Raw genomic sequence first — 14,856 nt, forward strand, 5'->3', positions numbered from 1 at the left:
TAAAGATGCAACAGTGGATGAAACATCAAAGAAGCTCAATGAGAAAATGAGGCTGAGCTAAATTGTGACAAGCAACGAACCATTAGTCTAATGATCAGGAAACCGTTGATCTGCTTTAATACAACAACTTTAATAAGATTACTTTTAGTTTTTAGTCTTTAGCTTAAGTCATGTAACTCTGGATTTACTCTTTATCTTAGATAAAGATCTGCTAATATTATCTGCTAATCAGTTCCCATGAGTCTGTCAATGTGAAACTGTCATTTTTGACAAAGTGTAAAAAAATAAAATTACTTTCCCTGAATTGATATTTCATCCATATTGGCCCTGGAGATGTTGGATTGTGTTTCAATCATTCTAGCTGTTACTGGTTCAAACGCTGCATCTGGTGAGCACAGAAGCCCTGAGACATAAATCCCACAAAAACAGGAGACAGGCTTCATGATGACAGCCCAGATCTGGTTCTGGCCTCGTTTTGTTCTGTGATTCATTAAGATGTGCATTATTTATTGGATTGGTTCACAGAGATGAAGATGACGATGATGAGAACGAACGTCTGATCTGGGCAATCCAGGAGCTGAAGGCAGACACTCGTGCATAGACTCCAGGTTTCTGAGGACGCCCACAGCCAATCCCAAACGAGGTCACACCTGCTGGCAGCCAATCACATTAGTTGAATATTCAAATATCAGCGTCTGTGAATTTAAAGTTGATCTACATTAAATGAAGCGTGATCTGAGGGACAGACTGACCGATTTGAGTCCAGCGTCCATCATCCAGACACATGAGTGGCCCTCCTGAGTCGCCCTGAGAGCAACAAACACATTTCAGAAGCAGCTGATGGAACCAAACAGGTCTGTGCAGGTTCTTTGTCCAGAATACAAAATTTAAACAAAGTATGAAAAATCTCAAACCCATTCATAAAATATCTTCTAAAAGTTAGGACAAACACTAGAAAAAGTAATTTCTCGAGAAATTACGTGGGAGAGCTAATCTGCTGCCGCAACGATGACAAACGCTGATTAAGCTGCTGACGTCAAAAAGTTGACTACGTCCAAAAAGTTGACTACGGCAAAACGATGAAAACGAGAAAACGATGACAAAGATTAAAACGATGACAAAAGATGGCGATTAAAAAGATGATGATTAAAAAGATGACCAAGGTCATACTAAGACAAGAATAAAATATGACAATGACTCAAAAGTTGACCAAGGTAAAAAGATGTCAAAGATTAAAAAGTTGACCAGAGTGCATTGTTGACAATCATAAATAAGTTGACTATCTTTTTGATTTGAAGAAAGTATTTGTAAATAATTACCTAACTGTGTAATAGTTTAATAACTAGTAGAAATTTACCAGTCAGAAACGAAAATCTTGCCATTTAAGGTAATAAATTACATTGGTGCTTTTATTTTGAAAGGACTTAGAGGTTGTGTGTGGGCAATTACTAAACTATAAATAGTCATTAGATAGTCATAATTTATCATTCAATAGCAGAATAGCCCTATTAAAGTAAAAGATTTAGATTTAGCCCTTTCAGAATAAAAGCACCCTAATAAGTTTGAGTGGCTATTTACTGAACTCTAAAGTAGTCTCATTAACGATTGGTTAGTATTCAGAACCACAAACTTTCTAATCAATCTTGCCATTAAAGGTAAAAAATTGTAATTGGTGCTTTTATTTTGAAAGGATTTAGAGCAAATGTGTGGGGGTAATAGCGTAACTGTCAATTAGTCTTTAAATAATCATAATTACCCATTCAAAGGCAAAAACAGTGCAGTTAAAGCTAATAATTGGCATTGGTGCTTTTATTTTGAAAGGATGTAGAGGAAGCATGTGTGGGTCATTACTAAACTGTTAATCTATATTTACACAGTCATAATTACCCATCTAAAAGCAGAAATATTGCTATTAAAGCTAATTATTTGGCTTGGTGCTTTTATTTTGAAAGGATTTAGAGGAAGTGTGTGCTTAATTACTACACAATCCAATAGTGTAGTTGAGTAATCAGTAATATGCATGGAACTGCTGTCTACACTGAGCATCAGCAGTTTGACGTGTCAGTGAAATCTGCAGCTGCGCCGTCGCCATGGAGACGAAAGGCGGGAAAATCAGGCTCACTCTGCTCTGTAAAAGCAGAGTTTCACCCTGTATAAACAGGCTTGTTCCAGCTAAACCATGATAGTTATCACAACAATTATTTCATTTTACGAGTCCCAAGGCTTCAATGAGCAAATGGTGTGAATTTTATGTTTAAGGACAAAAGCTTGTAGCCACAGTCGCAATTTCAAAATATGTCTCCTCTGTTTTTCTCCCCAGACGTCTGCCGAAAATTATCATTAGAGTCTATGGGAGAATTTCAGGATGTCTCTGCGCTTTGAGGTTGATAGCAACTAAAGTATAGGTCTGAGGGTATATCCAGACACATCATTAGAAAGAAGACAATTATGACTACGATTTATTGAAGTAATTACGTTGATAGAGTAAAAATTGTGGCTGTAGTGACAAGTTAAAGACAGAAGTTCTGTCTTAAAAAAGCGCACCTTCTCACTGTAGCTGTGACATCACGCACTCTAGCAGACGCAATACACACTAATGGAAAAGCTGAAAATGTAACAAAAACCACACGATATTTAAACGCTCACAAGTCGAAAAGTATAGAAGATACGAAGACACTGATTTACACTGATAAAGTTGAAAGATGATAGACGCTTTTGAAGTTGAAATGACGTTTCTACGCCAAAGTATGACGATGATAGACGCTGATGAAAAGAGGAAAGTTGACAAAAAGTTGAACGATGATTCCCATAGACGACCATTATAAAAAAAGCGACGGAAAAAGTTCAATAACGTTAAAAGTTGAAAAGCTGAAAACGTGAAAAGTAATAGCCCCCATCTCCTAAAGACGACACACGTTTAGAAAGTTGAACGGCGATTCTACGACGAAGCGTTGAGACGATGAAAGCGACCGAAAAACGGGGCGAAATAATAATAATAAGAAGAAAAATAAAGAGCGAAGATATCAATAGTGTGAGAGCTGTTCAGCACTCCCACTAAATATACCTTTTCATTATCACAGTCTCAGATGAGTCTAGGAGTAGATTTACCTGACAGGAGTCGATGCCCCCCTCAGCATAGCCGGCGCACACCATGCTGGAGGTGATGGTGTACTCAGGTAAAGCCTCCTGACATCGATCCTTGGCTACCAAAGGAAGCTCAGCCTCTTGAAGAACATCAGGGAGAACACCTGACAGACAGACAGACAGACAGACAGACAGACAGACAGACAGACAGACAGACAGACAGACAGACAGACAGACAGACAGACAGACAGACAGACAGACAGACATGACAAGATGGGAGAGATGGGAAAGAGAGAGAGAGAGAGAGAGAGAGAGAGGGAGAGAGAGAGAGAGAGAGAGATTTGATTTTTGATTTTTCACAAAAATGTAATAGTCTATTAGTCAATTTTTCAAGAAACAGTTCAGCAGACTAACATAGGGATGAATAGGCATGGCAAACAATGTACGTTTATAATAGACTAACAATGCCATCATTCTTGGCTCACTTTGTGCACCAGTTCTTTTAATCTATGAACCTCTTGGTCAGTATAACCCCCTTTGCCTCTGCTTCTCAACTGCCCATGGACTGATTTCAGTCAAATCAGTCCATGGGCATATTGTGGAATCATATTTTTGGTTCACAGCAGAAACCGTTGGACCATTTCAACATTGTAGGCCTTGGGCCTCTGTGACTGAGATCTGCAATCATACATTTCAGTGTCTGTGCATAAAGAGATGTCATCCTCTCTAACGTCTCTGGGGGTAAGTTGTCCAGTTTCCTCCCCCTTGCCTTCTTCACAGCCCATAACTGGTCTAGGGAGCTGTCTATAGTAGCTTTGCCTTTTCTTTTAATACAGAGTTCTTCTTTACCTTCCTCCATCCCGACACACTGTTCAGCTGCAGCACTGTTTACATCCAAATTATCATCACCAACTCTATCTCATGTTCAGTCAGTTTTTCCACAGTTGACATGTTAGCAACTTCCCTTTTGTTTAACGGCTCCACGTTGGCCTCTTCAGCCTGCTGGTTGCCTGCCCCAACCTCTCCACCTTCCTCCTGCCTATCTGCACCTTCTCCACCTTCCTCTTGTCCATCTGCACCTTCTCCATCGTCCTCCTGTCTATCTGCACCTTCTACACCTTCCTCCTGTCTATCTGCACCTTCTCCATCGTCCTCCTGTCTATCTGCACCTTCTGCACCTTCCTCCTGTCCATCTGCATCTTCTCCACCTTCCTGCTGTCCATCTGCACCTTCTCCACTGTCCTCCTGTCCGTCTGCACCTTCTCCACCATCCCCCTGTCCATCAGCCTGTCCTCCACGTTAATCCTCCCTGCCATGGTTGTCTGCACAGCCTCCTGCAGCAGAGTGGGAATTGTCCCAAGCTTTGTCTGGGCAGGCTCTGATGAGATGTCCCTCCACAACCAAAGCATTTCACTGTCTCTGATCTGGTGAACATAATCTTCAGGCCGCGCTTCCGCATTAGCTCAGTGAATAACATGCTAATGCCAGTCAGGTGGTCTGCACCTGCAGACGCCGGTCAGCGAAAAAACACACAACCCCCCCCCCCCAAAAAAAACACACTCTACCTATCTAAGTAGTAGTTAATTAGTGTCTTAAAAAATGGTTAATCACTCTGTCAATGTACACAGCTCTCATACGCCGCCTCACTTAGAAAGAGAGAGAGAGTTTGGTGTGTCAGTGAGTGAGTGAAAGTCAGGTTAGAGGGAGACAGGGAGAGCGACATTATTTGAATGGGACTGAGCCTCACCGTCCTCTGCTTCCCTTCCCCAGCCTGCAATGACACATTTTCTTCCTGCTGTGACATTGAAGCCTTCGGACAAACAAAGTGGCTGGATAAACCCTGAAAACAGCCACAATGTCATCATCACACTCCTGCATCTCAGACCGACTCTGATCAATTTGTAGTGGAGAGAAAAACCAAACTCAGCATGCAAATCGTCTGCACCGATGTACTTTATGTCTGTTCTGAGGTCATGGTTGTCAAGACAATGTGGACCAGACCTGTGCGCCTGAGTATTAACTCATCCTTGTTACTATGTGGTCCAGTAAAAACTAAATAAAAAACGAACGAATTGCTGAAAAAATGCAGAATAATTGACAGCTGGGGTCACCGATGTTGTCTTCCCCTAGCCCAGATTACAGAATAAATGTAACCTGCTCTAAGATGAGTCTGGGCTACTAAATGAATCTCCATGGTAACTAGACTAGGCAGTGTATGCTGCAGAATCCCGTGTTCATGTTTACTAACGGGTAAAATTGAGTGGCTGCTGCAGGTGCATCATGGCAATGTCTGCTTGTTTGGTTCGTCGATTGTAGTTTGTGTTGATGACGATGCGATCGACCTGTCGGGTCTGAACTCCTGCAGCACTGATGTCACCCTGTGCATGAAGTCCGAAAACAGCAGACCACAGCTGGAGGTGCAAGTTCTTTCTGTTGGCAAAAAGTGAGTAGGCAGCTAAAACACAGACCTCCAAACCTTCATACACTGACCCATGCACATCAGAGAATCCATCCACTGACGGTTGACAGCTGTGAGTGTCTCACCCATAGACGCAGTGAGCAGCGGTCAACAGCCAGTCACTGTCGATCAGCGAGGCTCCACACACGTGCTTTCCCCTCCAGTGCAGTGACACAATCCATGGCCACGCCCCCTTTGCTGCATCAACCCCGCCAACCACCCAAGTCTCACCTACTGGAAACGAAACTCGAACATCAATACAATTACAGAGACGTGGGTCAGATTAGCTGAGACAAAAGAACTCTCAAGAGACCCTGAGAATGTCGGCTCCTTCCTGATCCTTTGAGTTCTGTTGCCTCATAAGTCACTTGACGAAATCCACAGGCTGAAACACACAAAGGTTGAACAACACCAGGGTTTTAGGTAATGCAGCAGTTTCTGTCATTGCTGGTATGTGAACTTACGCTGGTTGTTGCAGCTCAGCGAAATGACTTTGTCTGTGACACAGGTTTCACTGTAAAAACAAAAGAACATGACAGAACCAAACCTGGTTCTAATAAGAACCCTACGGTCTGGTCTTGGTTATAGTGTTTGTGTGTATTTTCAGTTCTTGTTGTGGTTCTGCTTGTCTGTACCTGACACTGGTTTCGAGTTTTCCATCACTAGTGACACTGATGGTTGCAAACGGGGAGTCTTGTGGCAGAGCTGGCAGGAGTGAGGTCACCCCCGACCTACAGAGAGTCCAAGACAACAATTAGACCTGCGTCTGTACCTGAACCTTTAAATTTCACAATCAATCATACTGTAATAGAGCTGAACAAGAAGTACTACCTGTATCCCAGGTAACGACAGGTAAAGTCAGACAGGTAAGAGTTCCAGGTGTCGCCACACACCATGAACAGAGAGGAGACAATTTTGACTTGAAGACGACTGGAACCATTCACCTGCAACACAACTGAGACAAGTGGACACACCTGAGCACCTAAAACATCTACCAATCACAGAACCACTTGTCAGCAGCAGTTCAGGGCTGTGCTGTCATTGGTCAAATGTTTGTTGTTAATTATGACACTGAAAGCATTGAAACTTCACCAGTCAATTTCAAAGTTAACTATTGTTAAAACACTGACTCACCGCAGTCTGCCTCATCAGAGCCGTCGGGACAGTCGGCCCTTCCATCACACTGACTGTTACCATGGATACAGCTTTCTGTCTGGCACTGGAACTGACTGGCTTCACACGGAACTGCTCATATAACATGAATCATCAGTAACCAACACTCTGTGACCTTGCTTTAAACTGCCTCCTGACCCAACTCACTTGGTGAGCCCAGGTTAATCCCTGAGGTGAAGTTGGCCCTGAAGCCACGTCCCTGAACTGAGGCGTCCGTATAAAGCCACACTTGCATCTGATTGGTTGTTGAGAACAGATCATGTGGAGGGATACTGCTGCCTGTGAGTATAGCTGACAAAGCAAATGGAAGCAGTGAATGTTTCCCAAGGTATTGCTTAGATACAGAAGGAGGTTGTGGGTAAAACACCTCTTCACCTAATAAGATGGAGTTAGGCCCCGCCCCATCTCGCACCTCCACCAGGTCGCTGGTTGCTTCAGTGTCCAAGTCCAGGAAGTGGAGTTGGATGTTTTCACCCTCCAAGGTATGAAGAGTCCAGAGACCTGCAGCAGGACAGGAACGTGGGTAATTCCCTGCACCAACACAGGTGAGAGGTGAGCTCCACATCACTGGTTAGTGTAAAGAACTCACACTGAGCCTTGTTCCCATAGTAACCAGGGTAGTTAGGGGAGCTGAAGGTAGAGTTTGGCTGCCAGAGGTCAAAGGGTCCTCCACAGTCACCTGGACCAATCAAAGCAGACGGGAAAGGTCAGACTGAATATAGATCACAGGTATATGTTTCATAGACGCTTGAGGTACAAAGCATAAAATCTGCTTATAACAAACCAGGACAGTGTGTCTTATTTAAAGGGATACTTTACCACTAAAAGCAAGTTATGTTATGAAAATTGGATATTATAAATGTGCAAAAACGTTTACTATTGATGGCCTGTGTCCAGAGAAAACAGGAAAAAGTGTCCGTAATATGTGCTGAGGCTGAAAATGGTCAAATCCTACAAAACATAGAATGCATTGCGCTCGAACCTCCGGACCTGCAGTGATTGGTTGTACCTGACTGCAGGGCATGTTACTCCTTTGGAGACAAACATTCAAACATTGCTTTTTAACAAAAGTATTTAAAAAAGTATGAAAAATATTTTAACAATCTAGTTGAATAAAGACATTGGTTATGACTTTAGCTTTTATTTTGAATTAAAGCAGACAGTTGATGTATGTCACAGATTCTTCATTTAGCCAAAACCCTCTTTTTTTTAATCTGCTGTTAGTGGCTGGAAAAAACAGACAGGTTGTCCCTTCTAAGAGACTCTGTGATGATACAAGGTCGGCCGATATTACCTACAAAAGGATGAAATTAATTATTTTATTACTATCAGAGCGGCTGCCAGCCAAGCTAATGCACAATGTTAGCAAAGTAAGCAAACGCTACTTCCAAGTACTCTCTATCCAAAGCACAGCAAGCAGCAGCTCATAACTTTACTCAAACTTCACAGCGCAAGTTAAATCAATAAAAGGATAAAAAGAATGCTTACTCAGTGCACATTCTACTGTTCTGTCCTGGCTGTTTTTTCTGGTTTGTCCTTAGCATCCTGAAGCTAGTTTCGACGGCTCGACAGCCGTAGATTTATTACAGTTATATTCAGTTATGTTTCTATCGGCGTCGTGCTGCTGCGGGCTGCAGGCCGCTGGACGCTGGGTGCCAGCTTTCTGCTGCGTCTTCCTCCATATGGTATCTGGGCTGTACTCTGGTCTATACAAGTAACCACAAATATTAGACTGTGCTAATATACGGAAGAACTCGCTGTATCATAAATAATCCATTAAGTATCAGTGTTGTATGCGTTTGCAAGGAAACACAATTGCAGACAGAGCAGTTGCGCCCAGAAGGCTGGCTGTGGGGCAGGTACAGGGAGGAAGAAGGAAGAAATCGGGAAGCATGAGCGTCCCTTCATTCTCCATTTTCTTGATTGAAAATTGGTGAAGTATAGTATAGCTGGGTTTAGAGACAGTGTTTGAGTTGAAAGTCTGTCTGTCTGCCTGTCTGCCTGTCTGTCTGTCTGTCTGCCTGCCTGCCTGCCTGCCTGCCTGCCTGCCTGCCTGCCTGTCTGTCTGTCTGTCTGTCTGTCTGTCTGTCTGTCTGTCTGTCTGTCTGTCTGTCTGTCGAACAAGCAAATCTGATAATCCAAAGAACTGAAAATTCCAAATTACCTGTCAACAGAAAAAAAAAATCTGTTGACAGGTAATTGTTCCCTTAATGATCATGAGCTGTGGTCTGAAGCTCATACATGGACCTCATGTGTATTTTACCTGCTTAGACTCACCTGGGATTGGAGGTGTAGTTGCTGGAGGTGGTACGTTTGTGGGCGTGGAGGGGGAGGGGCCGCAAGGACCAGATGTCAATGCGATGTCATCCAGAGCGATATCATTCAGCCTCCCTTCTTTCTTAAGAGCTTCAAACAACACCTGTTCAGGTCAGAGGTCCAAGGTGTCCATCACTCAGACAAGGATCAATAAAGACATCAGTGAACCTGTGTCATTCCACCAACCATAGCTGTGGTCGTCAGGTTAAGGGTCACCTGGCCATAGTTCCAGTTGTCACCATAGTTACCGTCTTTCTGGAACAGCACAGTGAAGTCTGACCCGACTAGGACAAGGACCCGGAGGCGATGGATGTTTTCTCCAAACATGTGAAACCTGCAGACACAGCTGTTGGTTACTTAGGATTTATTTCTTCAGATTTTCTGATACCTTTTATTTTACATTTATACTGTCTACATGGTCTTCTACACTGGCATGTCATTTGTTTCACTTCTTTTTTTACTTTTCACATTAACCAAATTATGTGAATTGTGTTTATTGTTTGTTTACATGCTGTCTGCTTCTTTATTTTTTGTGTATGTTCGTTTTCTACCAGAAGCTCAGACACATGAGTTGTGTGGCCGGAGTCAGAGGAACGCTGTGGATGGTGAAGCTCCTCAGCTGCTGGCCAGGGCTCGGAGGAGTGACCATGTAGAAACCTGACATGTTAGTAGGGGTTGTAGAAGCACTGATCTCAGTGTTACGTTAGATTCTGTTTAACATTAAAATGAGACATCACTTAGTAAACCTACCAGAAATGTTGCCCAGTGTGTGGTCAACACTTGGCCCCGTCAGTGGGGGAAAGGTGGGGCCACTGACTCGAATCCAGTCAGCAGTGTATGGATCCTGATCCTGTCTCCAGAAGCACATGCCTTGCTCAAAGGTGCAGGTCAGCTTCTCCTCATCTGAGCACAGAAACACAGAATTGTCAGTCACAGTAAAATCATCCTGTTTGGTTGTGTTGGGACAATGTCTTACTAGAGAGGCAGGAAGTGTTGGTGGCGCTGTAGGTAGCGTTGAACCCTAACAGGTTGTGGACGTCATTAGTGGTGAACTGCACAGTTGATTGATGGGTCAGCAGCCACACGGTCCCAGGTGAGAGGAACCCAGAAAACTCAGCTGTGAATCATTAACAGGATTACAACAAAGTTCATGCCTACAGCATTATACAAAATGTAGTGCTTCTGAGAGCATCTGAAGTTTACCTGTCAGCACTTTGTTTGGTCCAACTCCCTCATAAATTTTCACAGAGTCAAGGTCTTCTTCTGTCTCAAACTGATAGAAGCTGACCTTGACTGAAAGTCCTTCATCAACCCTGAAAACAAATCCAAAACAAGATGAAACGAACCCTAAGACATGGTCCAGGTGACAACAGGTAAAACAAAGGGTCAGTGAGTCAAGGAAGCTGCTGGATTTTCAAGTCAAAGTTTTTAAATCAGTTAAGTGGAAACAGGTGAGTGGTGAGTGAGGAGCAGGAAGGGCTGGAACTGAGACAGAGACCAGCAACATCCGCTGGTGGAAAGAGGGAACTACACAGAAGCACATACAGTTTGTAATGTGTTTATATACAGTGTGTATTGTGTTTATATACATATTTATAATGTATATCATTTATATGCAGTGTATATTGTCAAGTTGAAACCTGATGATCCAGCGACAGAAGCTGCTGCTATTGTACGTGTCAGAAATCGCTGAAGAACTGAACCAACCACTCGGGCCCTTCAGCACAAACTGTCCATCACATAGTGTAGCTATGGAAACATATGATGACGTAACAGGTAAGTAAATCCTTTAAAAGTGATCACAGATAACAGGATAACTGCATCTGTGGTAGAAAAGGTCAGAGCATTACTGACCACAGCGAGCATTGTCTTCATCAGACGCATCAGGACAGTCATTGACTCCGTCACAAAGCCAACCCAATGGGACACATTTCGATCCATCAGCACAGGACAGCTGCTCAGGAGGACATGTCACTGTGAACACACAGAGGACTTAACAAACACCTGCAGCCAAACAGACTGACACACCTGTCCATGATTTCTCACCTGTCGTAGGTGTGACGGTCCCTGGAGCAACTGTTGTCCATTCAGTTTTTTCTACAAGAATAAGTTCGGGTTTTAGTGCCTCACGGCGAGAAGGGCCTGGGTTCTATTCCCAGGGCGGCCCGGGTGCCTTTCTGTTTGGAGTTTGCATGTTCTCCCTGTGTTTGCTTGAGGTTCTCTCCGGGTTCCCCGGCTTCCTCCCGCGGCCCAAAAACCTGCATTAGGTTAATTGGTCTCTCTGAATTGCCCATAGGTGTGAGTGTGTGTGTGAATGGTTGTCTGTTTGTGTGTTGCCTTGCAATGGACTGGCGACCTGTCCTGGGTGTTACCTGCCTCTCGCCCACAGGCAGCTGGGATAGGCTCCAGCACCACCCGCGACCCCACATGGGAATAAGCAGTAAAAAATGGATGGATGGATGGATGGATAGATAGATGGATATTTATTTTGATTCTATTTAGGGCGTATGGTGAGGCACCAAATTTGCTGCCTGTAGGGCTGCAATTTGGTGACGTTTTTTATTGCACCAGGGCCATAAAACGTGATCAGTCATTTTTACTGGCTACCACTCCTGTCAATCTTGTGTTGGTGTTTTTAGGCCAATTCCATAGCTTATAACAAGTAAAAAGACACTTCACTGGCCACAGTCAGTAGTTACTAAGAGATATGGCTACACAGACACCTGTCCCCCCTAGTGGCTAGTACAGCGACAGATTTGGAAACGGTGGACACAAATGAACACCTTCACCTATGTTTAGATCGGTATAGCTAAGTGACATTTGGATATATTCATCACTTTTATTGCTGTTTTAGGTGGATAGTAGTGCAAAACGTATAGAATATGCACACTAGGAAACTCCTAAGCTCAGTTGCTTGCAGTTAAATATACCTTTTGTGTGGTTGCAGAGATAAGTTGAATTTAGCTATGCCATTTTTCAGAAAACAGCCTTGGGGCTGAAGAAGTTAATGTTCTGAGGTCCAAAGTTGTGTCATCACACTTACCTGTGACCGTGATGCTGTTTTTGTCTATGACCAATGTCCCACCTACAACCTCTTGGAGCCCCACCCCCAGCTGTCGCTCCACCTCTTCCACAGTGATCAATTGATCAAAGAAGAGGTCAAAGGTCACAGCCACACTCCCCTGACTGATGAAATAGATCAATAAGTTATCACCTCGAAAATGAATCATCATTTGACTTATCAGTTTTCTTAATCTGATATCTGACCTGAAGTACAGAACTTGGCAGGACCTGTAGAGCCACCTGAGTTCGGTGTGATTGAGCGCAGTCGACAGCTGTCAACCAATCATACATCAGACTGTGATCAGATGTGTTATCTGCTGTTTATGAAACTAACTTCTCAAAGTAAGTACGTTTTACTGTGACCAGATTCTTTAATTGTTCAAAATAAAAGCTACATGTATTTTGTTAAAAGATGCTGGAGGGTAGATCTGTCAGAATAAAAGCGTTTAATAAGTCTAGATGTGCTGAGCTCTCACCAGCTGCTGCACATCAAAGGCCAGAGACCTAAATTGCACACTGCTGGAGTCTGTGAGTTCTTCAGAGAACACAGCTCCGTCCGTGATCACCATCTGACCTGTCAGCACAGCTGGGTCGGCACCTTCTTACAAAAACAAACAGCAATGGCGCTGGTAAACGACCTGCTTGGTTCAGTAAAACCTACCACCCAGTTACCTTCAGGCCTTAGGCTGAACCATGAAACCACAATCAGCCCAATACAACTGATGAGAAGAACGGAAGAAACGACGATGAGGAAAATCTCCAGAGACGAGAAGGGACGCTTCATGCTAAGGGGAACGATGAAAAATCGATCAGATCACAAGAAACTGTTTTCATAGGTGAGACTGGTTTTAAGCATCAGGACACAGGTTTTAGGGGGAAGAGACAACTTTTTACTTTGTTTGTTTATTAGCCAATAAAACCAAGAACCAGCAATAATTCCATGTTTTCTGAGGTTGAAAAACTGAATCAGTTTATCTAAGCACCATACGGTCCGATTACTTTTTAGTTCTCTGACATCATATTTGTATGCTGTAGCAGTTCTGTTGGTAAACAGAACTTTAATCTGGATCTCACTTTTTTGTATTGAGTTGCTGGAGGGAAGGACGAGGTACCAACAGCCCTGAATCTGTTGTTTGGTTCTGGAACTGATCGATCAGCTGGAAACAGGTGAGTACCTACAGGTTGGTCTTGTGACCAACCTGGTCTTGTGACCAACCTGTAGGTGCTGTCAAAACAGTGTTATACATGCTACTTTATAAATAAAAACTCACCTGTCTTTGGATGTGACGGAATCAAAATGTTACATGGTCAGAAACACCAGACCTGCTCTGACTCTGAGTCTGATCTGTGATCAGCTTTTATTGAGCTGAACATTTCCTTATCAGCAAGCAGCTGCGGGGAAGGGGAGCAGCAGATAAACTGATTCCATCACTGCCTTTCGGCACCGTGTGTGATATTTAATGACTATTATTACTATTAATGAGTTCATCAGATGCTAGCATGAATATAATTGTGTTTTATTAATGATTTGGTAACAACAGCCAGACAAATTACTACCTCTGCATTTTCACTTCGAGGACATTTTAATATTTGTTTAATCTGATATTTACATTAGAAAACTTTAAAAACAAAATGAGAACTGGACAATAATTTAGAAATAAAGAAGTGTTATATGTTCAGTCATATGTTCATGTAGAATCAGTAGCTGTGGTGCTGCATGAACTGCAACCTTTTACTAGAGGTCTGTCAATCAAAATTTAAGATATTTACCGTCAGAAAAAATAATGCAGTGGTTGTGTTCTCACAATGATTTCTCATCATCAAATAAAACACAAAAACAGACGCCTTAATCACAGTCAAACCAATCCAAATAGTCTCAGATCAAGAGAAACCGGCAGGTGCTTAGTTTTCCTCCAAACTAAAACACAGTCACATTTGAACTACATCCTGGATCTTCTAAATGTCTGGTAAAGTATCAAAATTGTTGTTTATACGAGCTGAAGTTTCCTATATTTCCTCCTGACTTTAATCTTGTTTACAAATTTACATCAAAACACATCAAGAGCTTCTACAGCTTGATGTCAGAGCTGCAGGTAAGCTGCAAACAGTTAATCTGATGTAATGATGCCCATAAAACTAATCTTCACTCTGAGAACTAGTTCAATACATTTTACTGTGTCATTATGATAAATGGAGATGATAAGTGTTTGTTGGGGGTCAGCGTCCATTCTCAGGAAGCGAGATGAGCAGGAGGTGCAGCTAGGAACTGTTAACTCCTCTGCACAGGAACCTCATCTGAGGGTCCGAGGCATTGAGTTTCCGGATCTGCAGGAGAGACTCAAACTCTGAGGTGGAGCAGAGACAGAACCCAAGCTGCAGTAACCATTTATAGTCCAATCTGGGATTAATTATCCATCCATCCATCCATTTTCTTAACCGCTTACTCCCTAGTGCGGGGTCACGGGGGTGCTGGAGCCTATCCCAGCTGGCTATGGGCGAGAGGCAGGGTACACCCTGGACAGGTCGCCAGTCCTGGGATTAATTAGTTAATCGTTATTAGAAACATTAACTGGTTGTCTTATTTACTGATTCTGTGGTTCAAGCTCTGCAACAACAGACAGATCTGCTGAGTCTGTTTTGCTAATAATAATAATAATAATAATACCTTTTTATATTCAACCTGTTTTTAACTATTTCTTCAGTTATTAAAAACTTGTTTCAAGTGAAACATTATTATCAAACAGGTTTGATATTTGACATTT

The 14,856-nt window shown here is 42.9% G+C and overlaps 1 protein-coding gene across 5 annotated transcripts; it reads right to left on the reverse strand.

Moving 5' to 3' along the window:
- Positions 1–510: 510 nt before the first annotated feature.
- tmprss15 (transmembrane serine protease 15) lies at positions 511–13,504 on the reverse strand. 5 transcript variants are annotated; one of them, XM_029174605.3, is made up of 28 exons: positions 13,366–13,446; positions 12,767–12,879; positions 12,571–12,692; positions 12,299–12,366; positions 12,075–12,217; positions 11,078–11,128; positions 10,886–11,005; positions 10,672–10,780; positions 10,235–10,344; positions 10,008–10,148; positions 9,782–9,934; positions 9,583–9,688; positions 9,218–9,365; positions 8,993–9,134; positions 7,305–7,394; positions 7,091–7,216; positions 6,863–7,006; positions 6,677–6,787; positions 6,374–6,497; positions 6,178–6,273; positions 6,007–6,056; positions 5,856–5,927; positions 5,629–5,776; positions 5,333–5,514; positions 4,832–4,924; positions 3,109–3,248; positions 753–807; positions 511–650 (listed from the first exon to the last, which is right to left on the reverse strand). In XM_029174605.3, exons 2-28 carry the CDS (start codon positions 12,876–12,878, stop codon positions 520–522), a joined length of 3,087 nt encoding a protein of 1,028 aa, XP_029030438.1. In that variant the 5' UTR covers position 12,879; positions 13,366–13,446; the 3' UTR covers positions 511–519. The 5 variants fall into 5 exon arrangements, 4 of the variants coding, with proteins under 4 accessions (XP_029030438.1, XP_029030439.1, XP_029030437.1 ...); XM_029174606.3 differs by having other exon boundaries at positions 5,629–5,773; positions 12,571–12,695; XM_029174604.3 differs by having other exon boundaries at positions 12,571–12,695.
- Positions 13,505–14,856: the final 1,352 nt, after the last annotated feature.

Source organism: Betta splendens, chromosome 14 (genome assembly GCF_900634795.4).
Source record: "Betta splendens chromosome 14, fBetSpl5.4, whole genome shotgun sequence".
NCBI classification, from domain to species: Eukaryota; Metazoa; Chordata; class Actinopteri; order Anabantiformes; family Osphronemidae; genus Betta; species Betta splendens.